The sequence below is a fragment of the Carassius carassius genome, chromosome 2 (assembly GCF_963082965.1).
Source record: "Carassius carassius chromosome 2, fCarCar2.1, whole genome shotgun sequence".
Lineage (NCBI taxonomy): Eukaryota > Metazoa > Chordata > Actinopteri > Cypriniformes > Cyprinidae > Carassius > Carassius carassius.
In genome coordinates this window covers 33,110,926-33,126,244 of record NC_081756.1, presented here as the reverse complement: position 1 = coordinate 33,126,244, position 15,319 = coordinate 33,110,926, and the positions used below count along the sequence as shown (strand labels likewise).

General features: G+C 37.0%; 1 protein-coding gene across 1 annotated transcript in view; it reads right to left on the bottom strand.

Annotated features, from left to right (window-relative positions):
* Window positions 1-15,319, bottom strand: part of LOC132109154 (arf-GAP with Rho-GAP domain, ANK repeat and PH domain-containing protein 2-like) — a 97,722-nt gene that overhangs the window by 74,982 nt on the left and 7,421 nt on the right. The window contains exons 2-7 of the mRNA XM_059515294.1: window positions 7,326-8,057; window positions 5,776-5,852; window positions 4,445-4,521; window positions 3,691-3,740; window positions 2,613-3,005; window positions 1,129-1,198 (exon numbers count right to left, since the gene is read on the bottom strand). Of these exons, the coding sequence (XP_059371277.1) occupies window positions 1,129-1,198; window positions 2,613-3,005; window positions 3,691-3,740; window positions 4,445-4,521; window positions 5,776-5,852; window positions 7,326-7,969 (1,311 nt within the window). The 5' untranslated portion in view covers window positions 7,970-8,057. The remainder of the gene's footprint in view (window positions 1-1,128; window positions 1,199-2,612; window positions 3,006-3,690; window positions 3,741-4,444; window positions 4,522-5,775; window positions 5,853-7,325; window positions 8,058-15,319) is intronic.

Sequence of the window (15,319 nt, the reverse complement as noted above, 5' to 3'; positions counted from 1 at the left end):
CTGGCTGCTGTAATGTTAATCCAAGAAAATGAAAGAAAATCACTCACTGTTCTTGACTGAATTACTTCGTAGTTTTAACAGTCAAACCAAAAAATTTTATTCAAAAATAATTTATTATTCAGACACCAGATATAATTTGATATATAGCAAAACTGTAATAATGTGAGAAATGTTGAAGGTGTCTGAATAAAGCGTTACGTATGTGGTGCAGCACGGACTTGATGTGTTTTCACACAGGACGCGTTTGCAGTCCGCTACTCGGTACGTAAACGATCGCTGCATTGGGCACTACTTTAACCACCAACCAAACACCCAGCCACCCATGCACTAGAAAGTTCTGACTCACTTGAATCTCTAGGCAAGACCATTTACATATGCATTACTATTCAAAAGTTTAGGCCGGGGCAATACAATTTTTTAAATAAATTATTTATTTATTTATTTTGAATCAGCAAGGAGGCACTCAATTGATCAAGTGGCAGTAAAAACATATATAAAGACATAAATGCTGTTCTTTGGTACGTAATATTTAACAAAGAATCTTGACAAAAAAAAAATTTACATTGATAATAAGAAATGTTACTCAAGAAGCAAACAGCATATTAGAATGATTTCTGAAGGATCAACTACACTTTAAAGAGTAGGAGAGAGAGAAACTGGTGTGTTTGAACGCTAGAACAGGCAGCTCCGCTGATGCTCCTCTTTTGATTAGGCTTGAAGGACTAAAAGAAAGATAACAGCACGGTACACGCAGGTTCACCTAATGCCCCCTCCTCCATCTCTATTAGAGCGTCCTCTGCCCCCACTGTTTTACACTGATAATATCACCCCGTTCCTGCATCCAGTGCCTTTTCTGTCCTACTGCGATAATACTATATCTGCAAAAAGAGTGAGTGACTTTCGACAGCTCTGGAAGTTTATCCCACTGGAAGTGGAAATTAAGAGAGGCATTTGCAGCAGTTTGGATGCTCTGAGATACTTTAAACTGATTGTACAAACTGAGTTTAAAGCTGACCATTTTTTGTCTTTGCTCTCCCCATTCAAGCTGAAACAAGAACATGACATGGCAGAGCCCTGTTGTGTGTGAGAATCTGCAAATGTTTGTGTGTGTGTTGGTAAGTGTCACACCTTATCGCTGTTGTAGTAAGTGAGATTTCCTCCTTCAAGCTTCACCCATCTTCTCTGAAAGACACAGTTCCTACAAGTACAAAGCAAAGTCTCATATTGACAAAAGTCAAAACACATCATCATTCATGTCAGAACAATAAAATAATTATCATTGAGGGTTTATTATCAGGGCCATTTGAAACAAAATGAAGAAATTTAGCCAGTGCTACCATGCAACTGACATTGTGGTTTGTCAACAAGCAAAATAAAGCATCAAGTGCAAAGAGGAAGAGAAAAAAATAATAAAACAGAAGGCCTTTTTTAGCTTTGTTTTAGCATGTGTGGAAATGAACACCAAAATAAAGTGTGAAAAACGCTGTTAAGTTTTTTTGCCCGTCTCTGCTGATGCATTGTACACTTGCTTTAAAAAATGATTCATAAGGGTCAGCAAGATTTGTGTGTTTTTGACAGAAGTCTCTTATGCCCATCAAGACTGTACTTATTTGATCAAAAATACAGTAAAAACTGTAATACTGTAAAATATTACTACAATTTCAAAGCATTGTTTGCTATATATTTTAAAATGAAATGTTTTCCTTTGATGCAAAGCTGAATCTTCAGCAGGCTTTACTACAGTCTTCAGTCTCAGTTGGTGCTCAAGAAACATTTCCTATTATTATCAATGTTGAAGACAGTTGTTCTGCATAATATTTTTGTAGAAACCATCATACATTTTTTTCAAGATTCTTTTGATGTATAAAAAGTTCAAAAGAACACCATTTATGACATTTATGACCATTTCTAACAATGTTAGCATCATACAGTACATACCTGTGATCATTTTAATGCATCCTAGCTTAATAAAGGTATTAATTTCTTTTTTCGGTTTCTTTCTTTTTAAAAAAAAAATATCTCACTGACCCCAAACTTTTGAACAAGGAGGATTTTTAAAATTTTTTAAATCTAAGCTGTAACATCTAAATGAAAAAAAAAAAAAAAAAGAAACTGCTGTGGTACCTTCATATCAATGCAATCATGTATATTTTAATGACAAATTTAGAATAATTTTAACAAGGACAATTTGCAAATAAAGACTCGATGTGTTAACTGACTCAGCATGTGATCATTGTTGCTAAATCATTGCTGCTAAATGTAAAATATATATATTGTGTCATGACCATTACAGTGTATTCAAGCTCCAAAGGTTTGGGCACTTCACAGTCAGCTCACTGCGGTATTCTCACTAAAGTATGTTGTGTGGCTTCAGAAGAACTGAAATGCAGAGTCATGCAGACTACGTTCATGGTCACAAGATCATATGAACAATGGCAAAGAGCTGCATGACATGCACTTTCTGTGCTACATATATAAAATAACAGTTTATAGAGAACAACATTTTGGGTTGAACTATTCCTTAACATTGATACTTTAATATGTGCATTAGTACTTGACTTACAGCATTCTCAAGAATCCTTAAAAAAATAAATGTTCTGCATGGTCCTTACCCTTGAGGGGAGAGTTTGTCTAGCCAGCCTGCTTTGGTGGCTGCAGTGCGGGTCCCATAGAAGCAGGCATAAGGAGAAATGGAAACTTCTGTTTGAGAAAGAAGGTTTGCTCTCATTAGGCCTGGTAGGTCTTCTTGTGGCATACTGTATATGTCATTCACATCTAAATGTGGCTGGGCCAAAGCTGATGGTCCAGTGCTCGAGAGAAGAGGAGATGGTGTAGGATGTTTAAAAGAGCATTCATTAGCCAAGCGATGACTAAGTGTGGATTCTTGTACAGTGGAGTAATCATCATCATCATCATCATCATCGACAAAATGTTGCTTGGAAAGGTGTTGCTTCTTGTTATTTTGAGTTATTGTCTTGCTTCTTGTTATTTGTGTCTGCTTGTTTCTAAAAAAAAAAAAAAAAAAAAAAAAAAAAAAAAAATTAATTTGTTAAGATGGCATAAGGAAAGGGCAAAATGATAACATTTACAATGATTAGGCGAGTAACCAATTAATTTTCATTGCTTTACGTTCTTTGAAATTATGACCATATTTAGTGAGAGGCACAATGTTCCTGAAGAACATTAAAGTGATAGTTTACCCAAAAGGTACGAATGTTTGATAATGAACATTTTCATTATTTAAAATTAGTTCACACCAAAGGTGCTGATTACACCTGGTCATCGTATCCGACACAACACAATGCTGTCCACAGAGATTCTCTGAGTAACACAGTGGGCATATGAAAATCTACAAACCATGTTAAAATCACAGAAATTAACAAGAATTAGGGGACTTCAGATATAAGTTTATGATTTTAGAATTAGGTTGGCAGGGATTGTAGGTGTGGGGAGTAAATAACCAGTGCTCTCTTCTACCCTCAGTACCAGGATGGAGGTGCCCTTGAGCAAGGCACTGAACCCCCAACTGCTCCCCGGTTAGCTGCCCACTGCTCCAGGTGTGTGTGCACTTGAATGGTTTAAATGCAGAGCACAAATTCCGAGAAAGGGACACCATACTTGGCCACATGTCACTTCACTTTTACTTAAAAAAACAGGCCAAAGGACACTGAAGTTCAGCAAACTGTTCACCTTAACTTCTGTTCTTCCAGGTTCTCTCTTACTCCTTGACTGGACATATCCTGAAAAACAAATACAATCAAGATGAAACTATAAGCAAGCCTATTTTCCAAAATATGTTTTCAAATACCATTCACCCTATGAGTGTCTTAATGCACTGTTGAACATTGCCATATCTTCTTGGTTTGTTTAGCTTTCACAAGGCAACATTTCAAAGTGAACCCTAATGTTACATATACATCATTTCTTAGTAAGAGTAGGAATCAAAGCTTTGTTGGGCCATTTTAACAAAAGTGAGACTTTAACAAAATTACATTTTAAGATTTTCCTTTGGTTTTGAAGTGCAATAAGTAATGTGCTCACCTACAGATTTAGACACTGCTGGTTTTCACTTAACATATTTTCAATTATGAATTATGACACAGATGACCCAGTTTGGTTCATTGGTATGTTGGGTCAGACTGCTCTTTTATCACAAGCAAAGCACTCCAGAGTTTGCTTTCAACTGGGCCGAGACCACCTTGTTACGGCGACCTCAGACCAATTATTTTGGTGCGGATCCCAGCACAATTGCCATGTTCATATATGGCTAAATAAACCGAAGTAGGGGAGAAAGTGTGACAGGCTCTAAAAGCAAATGCTCCAGGTGTGAAAATGGCCTTACTGAAACTGGAACTCATGCTCTACATGTGAGGTCATTGTAAATCATGTTACTTTATATTTTCCATAACAAATTCCAGCACAGGCAGGTTTTGTATACACTCACCGTTTCTATTTCTGCTGAATCAAACAGAAAAAGCTCTCCATATGGGGCAATGGGGGACAAGGTCCTTTCCAGTGGTGCTGTAATTAACACAACATGAATGAATCATTATGACAATGCAGGTTGTGGTTTTGTGGTTTTGTGGTTTGATTGTGGGAGGAGGGCAAAGGAGAAAGTGTAAGACAAAGAACGAGGCAAGAGAGAGAAAAGAACAAGCATAAAATGAGATCCCACACATTGTCCTTTAGCGTAGCCAGCTTGGAAAATGTACCAAAGAGGGAGCAGCTTGGGTGACTGGCTGTCAAGGTGACAAATGACCACCATATCTCTGTGGAGACAGTAAGGGGAGCGTGACTTCCAGACTTTTCCCTCCGGACAGAAACACACATAGATATACAGCTAATAGACAGGGCCCCCCACTAGATAAAAGATAGATTGATCTAGATCCCACTATGTTTTCTATGATAGAACTGTACTTTATTGTGTCGCATCTTAACCCAGTAGCAAAGGTGTCATTTCAGATCACTGTCATCATTTATCATTATCGAGAGTTGACCTTCTAACTACAGATGATAAGCTCGCTCTATTTTTCTCTCTCTCTGCCCTGTTTTCTTCTTCTGCAAGAACCTGTTTCAGGACAATTGTGTAAATTTCTGATCATACATGCAAACAAATTCTCTGTTCTCACTCTACAGTTAAAACTCTTCCTCCAAAACTTAATCTACCGTGTAGCTTTCTATTACATTTTAGTCTTCAGAGAGTTAGAATAGAATTTGGTTGTAGATCTAGGCTAGTAGGTATAGGCATTATTAAACCACTTTTACACCTAAGCTTGGTTTCTTATTTCAAAGAATAGTTCAACCAAATACTAAAAATTCTGTCATTAATTATTACTCACCCTTCAGAACACACATGAAGATATATTTGAAAAAATCTGATAGCATTCTGACTCTGCATAGACAGCAACGCCCATAGTCATATATTCATATAGTCCAATAGTCCATGTCACATCAGTGGTTCAACCGTAATTTTATGAATTTATAAGAATACTTTTTGTATGCAGCACAGCAGTACCACATGGATGCATCATGAATACTGCAACATGTTCAGAACAGGGACACAATGGAACATTTCGAAACCAAAAGTAGATTCAAAGACACACACACACATAAGCAAGTTGATGCAAGTTTGTCAAAATAGGCTTGTCCTCAAGCATGAATGAGAAGATAAAAGCAAATACCATTGAGAGACTGGATCCCATTTATTTGAACAGGATCACAAATCACAACAAAATATATAAACCTTGATGTGAAATAAAGTGAAAAGTAGTCTACCTTTCTTACTGCCTGTGGGGCAGACGTGTCCCTCAGACCTTGAGAGATGGTCATTGTTGTTGTTTGCTGCCACATTCCTGGACACAAATTTGTAAGGAGAAAAGTGTGAAATTTTTGTGCATTTCTGATTGAATGAATACATTTTTTTAAAAACATACAACGTTTTACAATCCCGTTCATTGGCACCCAAATTAGGACCAGTGGTGGCTCGTCGAGGAAGGCAGGAAAGACACAACTTCCCCCAAAATTTTGATGTGAAAATGAGGTCGATTTAATGTTAATAAAATGTACAATTCATGTTTTAGAAAGTTTATTTTTTGTTTGTAATTTCACAGCTGTAATGCCGTAACGTTACTGAAGTTGAAAAGCACCACTTTTTCTATCACGAATGTGTCAAATCTGCTGATGTAATTACAACCGCTAAATGATAAAGAAGGAGAGGGGGAAGCCAGGGTACAGCTGAGCACTCGTCTCCCCGATGGTAAAAAAAATTAATTAATTAGCCAATCAGCATTGAGTGTTCACTTTCAGCGCTGAGGAGTATTGAGAAAAGAAACCTCGTAGGGAAGTCTTGCCAATAGTGTTCATAATGTTGGTATATTATAACATTATTAGGCCTGCCGTTATTATTTCTGAAAATGCAACTTACACAAAACGTTTATTTTTACAAAAAAAAAAAAAATATATATATATATATATATATATATATAGGATGTACGATGGATAGTATGAAACAAAAATACGCCTTGTGTATTTATGACATCAATTACTAGGCCTACATTCCTTTCTGTAACTTAAAATGTTACTGTGTGTCTGTAATTTTAATATTTTTAGCTATAGGACTATACAGCAAACATACATAGCTTTCAGTAGGTTATTTTACAAAGCTGTAAACACAGGAATCTATGACCAAATGCAATTATTTGACGAACACCTAATTAATATATCAAACTAGACTATATGTTATTAAATTGTACATGTATAGATTATTTCATTAACATTTCGTTTTTTGTGTTTATTCCACTTTTTTTTCATTGCATCTGAAAATTACTTTTAGAAATTCCCCCCGGCTAGCATGTTTTCACCAAGTACAACATGTTCCTGAATCAAAATCCGTGTTTATCCTAAACAACGTTCCAATCAGCCAATCAGAATTAAGATATTACTTTTCAAGAAATATGTTTTAGGCTTACATTCAGGGATAGGTGCTTCTACACCCTTGTTTATCATCTATCATTTCCCACTGATTTTAGGAATAAATTATGGGTAGGGTTAGGTTTAGGGGTAGGGATGGGATTGTCTATATTTTTAGACAATAATGTTGATCCAGGATCATCAAAAGATGTTGAGACATGAAAAAAAGTCTTAAAATATTGTCTTACCTTGTTCTCATGAACCCAATATCATTTATCATCTCATTTTGTGAGTTAAGTGTCTTGTCACACTTCTACTTATTACATATGTTGGCGTTGTTATACCATGCCTGTGCGTTGTTGTGTCAGCACTCAGCAACCAAAAATATTCAACCTAGACTTAAAAAAAAATCTCACCAGTCATAAGGAGGTTTGAAGGGATGCTCAGGGATCTCTGGAACGGGCCTGTTTCGTAGCTTAAAGGAGAGGGTAGACTTCTGCTCAGAAGGTTCTTTAATGAAGGTACACTGCTCATATATTTCATTTTCTACCATTTCTCCCTGAAACCCTACAGAAGCTCCTTCTGAGGGAATGGCATGATTCTCCTTTGGAATGGGTTCTTCTGAAAAGTTCTCCAGTGATTCCGTGCTGTCATGCTCAGAGGTGGAGTTAGAGCTGGAGGAAACAGTGTAACATGTAACACTTGTCCCTGAAAGAGGAGTTTGCCTTGTCATCTGGATGGTACTGCCCTGAGAATGCTGACAAGGTATGCCTTTCTTCTTAGCCTTGGGAAACACTTGTCTAGGTCTTGGGATTGGCTTTCTCCTCACGGGTACTTTTATAGAACCTTTACCTCCATCCACTTCCACCATTAGGGTCTCTAGGCTGCTTAGGATCCTCCGCCGGTGTCCTGTGGGAACATTGTCCACTTCAAGGAGCTTCTCCTCCGTTAGGTTCCTAAGGTCTTTAAAGCAATGGTAGCCAGCCCTGGCGAAGCTGGAGGCATATTGGGGCAGGTGCAGACTGGTCAGCCACTGAGTAATTTCCTGGTCAGGCTCCATAGAAGACTAGACACAAGGGTCTTCAGTGGTCATGAAGTCTACCATATGCCATTGGATGACAAGGTTACTCTAAGGCAAGGAACCCAACCTAGGAAGAACAAACCTGATTGTGGATCATTTTCTTTGCATTAAAAAAACAAACAAACAAACAAGTTGGTGTTTAGGAGTTGAACAACCAAATGCCTTGTCCACTTTAAGTATGAATCATCTTGACAGATAAAAAATGATACATATGAAAGCATAAAAACTAGGGTTGCTCGATTATGGCAAAAATCATAATCACTATTATTTTGGTCAATATTGTGATCACGATTATTTAACCCGATTAAATGTTAAAGTGATTTATGTTAAAACAGTGATATATATCAAATAAATCTTTTCTGTAAATAAGGTTGCTATATGACATCTACATTTTAGAGAAAGTTCACAATTCGCAATACGACAGCAGAATACTAGGGTAACTAATAGTAGTTTCAAAATAAAAAAAAATTCAACACCAAAAAGAAAAATCCTCAAAAATTCACAGTAATAAAAAGGCAAAGGACAAATACAATAGAAAAAAAAAAGATGCAAATAGAACAAACAGTCCTTAAAGTTTTTTATGCAAGTCTAAATTATTCAACAGCCTATTACACAGGAAACTGGGCTTTTATGGAGGAACAAAAACGCACAGCTGGAAAGAGGGCAAAAATTGGGTGTAAAAATCGTTTCATCTCGCATTTTCATAATCATTGGCGGTAACATGTATGAACACTTATAAAACAGTTATTTCCTGGATTCTGATTGGTCAGCAGCTGTGTTTTATTCACAATGAAGCGTGGCTATGACTGTTCACCAACAGTTCTGTGTATCACTGAGCAACACCCTTAGCAACATAAGCAATCAATAATATAGCATCAAAACTGTTTCATTTATTATGTTTTTCTGCAGAATTAACTGTTATTTATTTAACTGTTATTTATGTAATGAAGTAGAAGTGACCCCTGCTGGTGTTATGTTGCAGCTTTCACATGAATAGCAACCATATCGCCCTGCAGTCCAAGACTGGTTGCCCACTGAAGCTAAGCAGGGTTGAGCCTGATCAGCACCTGGTTGGAGACATCCTGGGAAAACTACACTAGGTTGCTGCTGGAAGAGGTGTTAGTGAGGACAGTAGGGGGTGCTTACCCTGTGGTCTGAGTGGGTCCTAACACCCCAGTGACAGTCAAAAAGCAATTTCGTTTAGATGAAATATTAAACCGAGATCCTGACTCTCTGTGGTCATTAAATTCCCAAATTCTGGCCAAATTCACCCATTGGCCTCTGATCATCGTGACCTCCAAACAATCCCCATATCTGCTGATTGGCTTCATCACTCTGTCTCCTCTCCACCAATAAGCTGGTGTGTGATTGGCGTTCTGGCGCACTCAGACTGCCATCACATCATGCAGGTGGATGCTGCACACTGGTGGTGGATGAGTAGATACCCCCCTTACAATGTAGAGCGCTTAGATAAAGCGCTATATAAACGTAATGAATCATAATTTTGAGCTCCTGCCCTTCCCCCTCATCTAATAAACACTTCTCATGCAGAGATGTGTTGATATGTGTGCGTCTGTGTGGAAGCCTGCAGTTTCCAAAGTGAGGAGGTAATATTACTGTATTTATTAGTTTTCTGTTTCAGGTATGATTCTGTATGTCCCATCAGTTTACACTGTAATTACGCTTGCAAACTCATGCTGTACCGCAAATCGGTCTGTTTTAAAACTAAAAAACGGAAAAGAGACATTTTCTCATGTTGAGAGAAAAGCAGATGTATGTGTGTGAGAAATTATCATATATCGTGTTAAAAAGAATGACACAGCGGATGATGAGAGCTCCTATTATCTGTTTTTATTTAAGCTCCATTAGATGAGACATGTTCGGAACATTCTCTTGCCATTTACTGTTGCTGTAAGGAACAATTTTTAGAGGAAGGACAGCAATTAACAAACTTGCTTTAAAAAAGTAACATTTCAATACATACATTTTCGGTTGATTTATTGTGTGGTAACTGTTTTATAAAAGACATAAGATACTCGAGTACACCATACCTTATTGCTTACATACATAACATATAAGAATGGCATAACAACATATGCTGGTGCTTAGCTATTCAGAGATTTAGAAGGAAGCAAGATCACCTCAAAGCTCTATCCATCTATCCATACAAGAAATCAGCGGCACTGAAACAGGGATGATATATAAAGTCTTCTTGTTTTTGGTACAATCAGTGCTTCTGCAGTCCATTCTAAATTAAATCCAAAAGATTTATTGTTTTGTAGACAGCCTTGATTGACTTTGGATGAAACCCAAGCAAAAATGAATAAACTGTACACCCTTTTATGAACAACATAAGAATCAACAAAGCATACTCCGATTTCCAAGTTTAGATTTAACATTTGAAATAAGCCAAATCAATCTTAAAGGGCACTTATTATGCAAAATCCACTTTTACAAGGCGTTTGGACAGAAATGTGTGTTGGAATTGTGTGTACAGAGCCGTCTCAGAATAATAAAAATCCATCCAGTCTTTTTTTTTTTTTTAATCTTCATAAATCCAAACCAGCCTCAAAAAACGAGCGGTTTATGACATCATATCGTGGTAGCCCCGCCCACTGCTATTAACTGACAGGTGTTTATTACCATATCCTCAGCTCTCAGTAGCCTTGTTTGAGATGCATCGGCGCTGGGCAGAACGATTGGTGTTTGACATCAAAGTACCGCGAGAGCCATAATAGAGCATATGACTACGATACGACGCTGCCATTACATTAAAATATGATTTGGTGGCACACACAAAAGACTATTTTGCTAAGCGACAGTGAATAGCAGAGAAAGAATTCGTCAACAGCTCTCATCTCTGTACACTTCTATTTGGTGCTCACAGAAATGAGATATAGACAGTGGTTATAAATATAAAGACCTTTCTTTTAAGATTAATTTGAATTGTTGCTTCAATGTTAAATTTAAATTTCAAAATCTGAGTTTTCTATGTATATTCATATTTTATGTTGCTCATAGTACATATATATAACTGTGTGCATTTTAGAATTTATGACTCTTGAAAATTTATCACTCTTGAAGTGTTATTTTTTACTCATGAGTAAGGATAGATCTCTGGGTTATTTTGCTTACTTCTAAACCTCTGAATGGCTAAGCATCATTGTTAATGGTTACACCAATTTTATACTGTATGATTTTCGGCCGCGATAATTTTTTTAAATTTTTATTTAAATAATGTAGCATGTCATGTCATGATGTGAAGTTTGTCTGGAGCGCAGCCTGTGGACATCCCGCGGAGAAAACACACTCTCCGATGGCACAGATGTCCTGGGAATACAGAGATAACGTCTCGCAAGAGTGGCCAGCTTTGAGAAGCGCCTTTCATTTGCTTGTGGATGTTTGCATCGCAAGTGATACAGTGATACTTTATTTGAATACTGCGTATCATATTTTGAAAATAACTTTGTTGCCCTTTCTGTCGAAATGGGCCTACTTTTCGCTCGCTTCATTTGGCTTGCTCGGCTAAATATATCTGTAGGTGTGTGGTTGCGTGTGTCAACTCGCCCAGTGAGTTCACACACACACACACACACGCGCTCCAAAGCGCTCGGGCAGTTGCCCTTCTGAGCCATCTGTCATTGCTAAGCATCCATCAGCAGCAATATCCGTTTCAAGGAAATTTAAGTAATGGATTTCCACCACCGAAAAACCCTTGCTGTAACTTGAGCACAAAAAAAAGACGTGATATGTGAACGGCCCCTTCATCGAGCTCCTTCATCGGTCAACCATGGTATTCACCTTCATCGGTAACCATGTTTACTTTCGGTTACGGGTAAATGGTCAATATGAGCATCCCTAACTAGCATATACACATAATATAACATACAAAATAAATTAATTTTAAGCCACACAAAGTCAACATGTTGATATTTCTTGCTCTGAAACTGCCATAAAATAAAATAAAAGTTTATGGATCTTTGAAAAGGTGTACCTGCGTTATTATGCCATTTATCATTATATTAGTTGGAACTGGTCTTAGAACGACAATATTATCGTTTATCGCGATAATTTCTTGGACAATTTATCGTCCAGCAAAATTTATTATCGTGACAAGTCTAACTATAAGCATATCTCAACACAATCAGTTTTTGTAACTGTCCATCACATTGCAAAAGTCAGCATCAAATTGTTTTGTACATGATACAGCAGACAAGAATAGCTCGGGTAGTGTCTGTTTAATCTAACTAGCTGTCCACTGCCCAAACACTTTTGTCCCACTCACATCCATTTTCTGCCATGTTAGAAATAGTTTGTATAATCAAAGTTTAAATGTATGAAAGATGTCAGGAGCAAAGGCATGATAAATGACTAGCTGTCCACTGTTCTGTTAATATAGCATAAAGCAAATAAACTGGAACTTATGGAAAGTAACATTCTCTTGCATAGCCAAATTATGCACAAGATAACCATGTTTAGTACTCCAAACAAGACTGACAATCGTATTTCACTGCTGTCTGAATTTACACATTTAGACTATGTGGATTATGTTGTTGTTTTAGTAACTTTTGTAAATGGTTTATGAAAAGTAGTGGGGATGTAGTCTCGGGCCGGCAATACCATGACAAAGGTGCCCTTGAGCAAGGCACCGAACCCCCAACTGCTCCCCGGGCGCTGCAGCATAAATGGCTGCCCACTGCCCTGGGTGTGTGTTCACAGTGTGTGTGTTCACAGTGTGTGTGTGTGTGTGTGTGTGTGTGTGTGTGTGTGTGTGTGTTCACTGCTGTGTGTGCACACTTTGGATAGGTTAAATGCAGAGCACAAATTCTGAGTATGGGTCACCATACTTGGCTGAATGTCACGTCACTTTTTTTCACTTTTCATAACAAATCTCTCTCTCTCTCTCTCTCTGTCTCTCTCTCTTTATATATATATATATATATATATATATATATATATATATATATATATATATATATATATATATGGGCTGTGAATCTTTGGCAAGGCAGTGATTCGATTCGATTACGATTCATAGGTTTTCGATTCGATTCAAGAACGATTTTTGCAAATTTAGAACGATTCAATTCGATTCGATTCACAATTAAATTCGATTCGATTATAACGATTCGATTCTGCATTCTTTAAGTGCATTCAAGGGATTATTTAAATGCTTCTACTAAATTCTTTAAATGCTTAGTCAGGGGGCAAATTACAGTAGAATTTATGGTTAGAGAACCATAGGTTAGAAAAAAAAAAAAAAACTTTTGTCCATTGTTAAATGCTAGTTTAATGATGCGACATGGCATACGTAAAAATGTATGTAAGCCAAGTTTTTAAAAAAGAGCTTAAAGACTATTATGTATAAGCTAACATTTTGTCACACCAGGGGCGTAACCATAATTTCAGAAGTGACAGAAATGTCAAATACAATCATTTTATGTATGTAGCCTATATAATAATAATAATAATTATTATTATTATTTTTTTTTTTTTTACTAGGAATAGCTGTAGTAAATCAAATACACTGCTGGACAATAATCAATCATTTGTAATCGATATTTTTTTCCTAATGGCAATTTTATGATTGTTTTATATACTAGGCTACATTTAATTAGCAATTATTAAAATTTTCTGCACAGAATAAGGTAGAAAATATACTTTATAGTTTCTGTACCGTAATAAATGTCAATTAGCACTGCATCATTCATAAATTGTTTGTGGGTTTTTTTTAGTTTCATCAGTTCATTCTGCTTTTATTCAGTTTAGCTGCAGATATAGCCTGGCACGTCTATGAGAGCGAGATCGCTTCTCTTTCAGTGTGAAAACGTCTTCATCTCTATTTAACTTTTCCTCTCCATCAGCGAATGATTCTGAGTGAAAACGTGCCAGATGTCTGTTTGCTAATGAAACAAACGCTACTTTCATGCATATTATCAGATAAATCTCGCGCTCTTATTTCAAGGTCGTTGTTAATGCTGTGGTTAATTTTAAAAGTTTCCTTCGTATATTCGGTTCATCCGCATTGAACATTTATCATTCAATGGATCTGTGCGTATGATTTAGACACTTACATTTCTGCTCCGTCCATGCAATAAACACAGCTGTCGACGGCTCCGGTAACTCCGTCGGTAAGATGCAGAGAGCCATTGACAATCTACAGAAAAGTAAAACTACTTCACGTTAGCATTACTGGCCACGAGTCCTATAGATCACACGTCAGCTGCGTCAGAGAGAACGGAGCGCGAGCGCAATCCTGTGACAGTCTCACTCAGGCGGTAAACAGTGGAGCGCGTGAAGGACAGATAAGAGGCACGATTCATGAACACTCTTCAAGGTCTCCATTAATTCATGCGTGTAGTAATTTAATGTGTATACATTTTGAAAGCATTGAATCGTTATAGAAATCGGGATTCATTCGATTCTTAGCATTTTGAATCGATTACTAAAATCATGTTTCAAGATCGATGCATATGAATCGACAAGGTTTGTAATCGATGCATCAAGAAAACGAATCGTTACACCCCTAATATATATATATATATATATATATATATATATATATATATATATATATATATATATATATGCTCTCTATATCTATTCCGCCCGGAACTGCTTCCGTTTACAACAGTGAGTGCAAGCTAGATAAAAGTGCTTTTTATGTTTTGAATATGGATATTTTTTTAACAAAAATGTATTTATTCACCACAGGAGGCCTTTGTTTACCCCCCGGATCAGTGTGAGACACTTTTTATGGATGGGCGCTTTTTATTTAACCTTTTTTGGACTGATGCATGCAACACTGTGTGGCATTAAACAGCTTGAAAGATCAAAGGCTATGTCACCCTGCATGTCTGTTTTTGTCATGACAGAGTGAACAGCACAAACTGCATGGAATCTGATCTTTTCAATTTTAATTTCTGCCAATTCCACATGTGGTACTAAATCCGATCCATGTTGGATGTTTTGCAATGCAACCGCAGTGTGAACGGCCATGTTGGATTTCAATGCAGCTTTTACATCACTCTAGATCGACATTCGTCATAATTCTGAGCTGACAGGAGACACTTCAAAGATTTTACATAGCCAAAATCATCAAAACAGTAGTGAAAGGTTTGTGTATTATATTGACAACTCTACAAGCAAAACATGAGGGCTCGTATCATAAAAGTTCAAAAGTTCTGCTTGCTTTTGTCACATCCTTGTTTTAATTTTTTCATATTGCCTGTGCATAATTTCGCTGGCTTCTGAAGCAGATCACACTATAAATAAACTCATAATCACTTACTTAATATCCTCCAGGTCATACATGTGCCGGTATTCTGT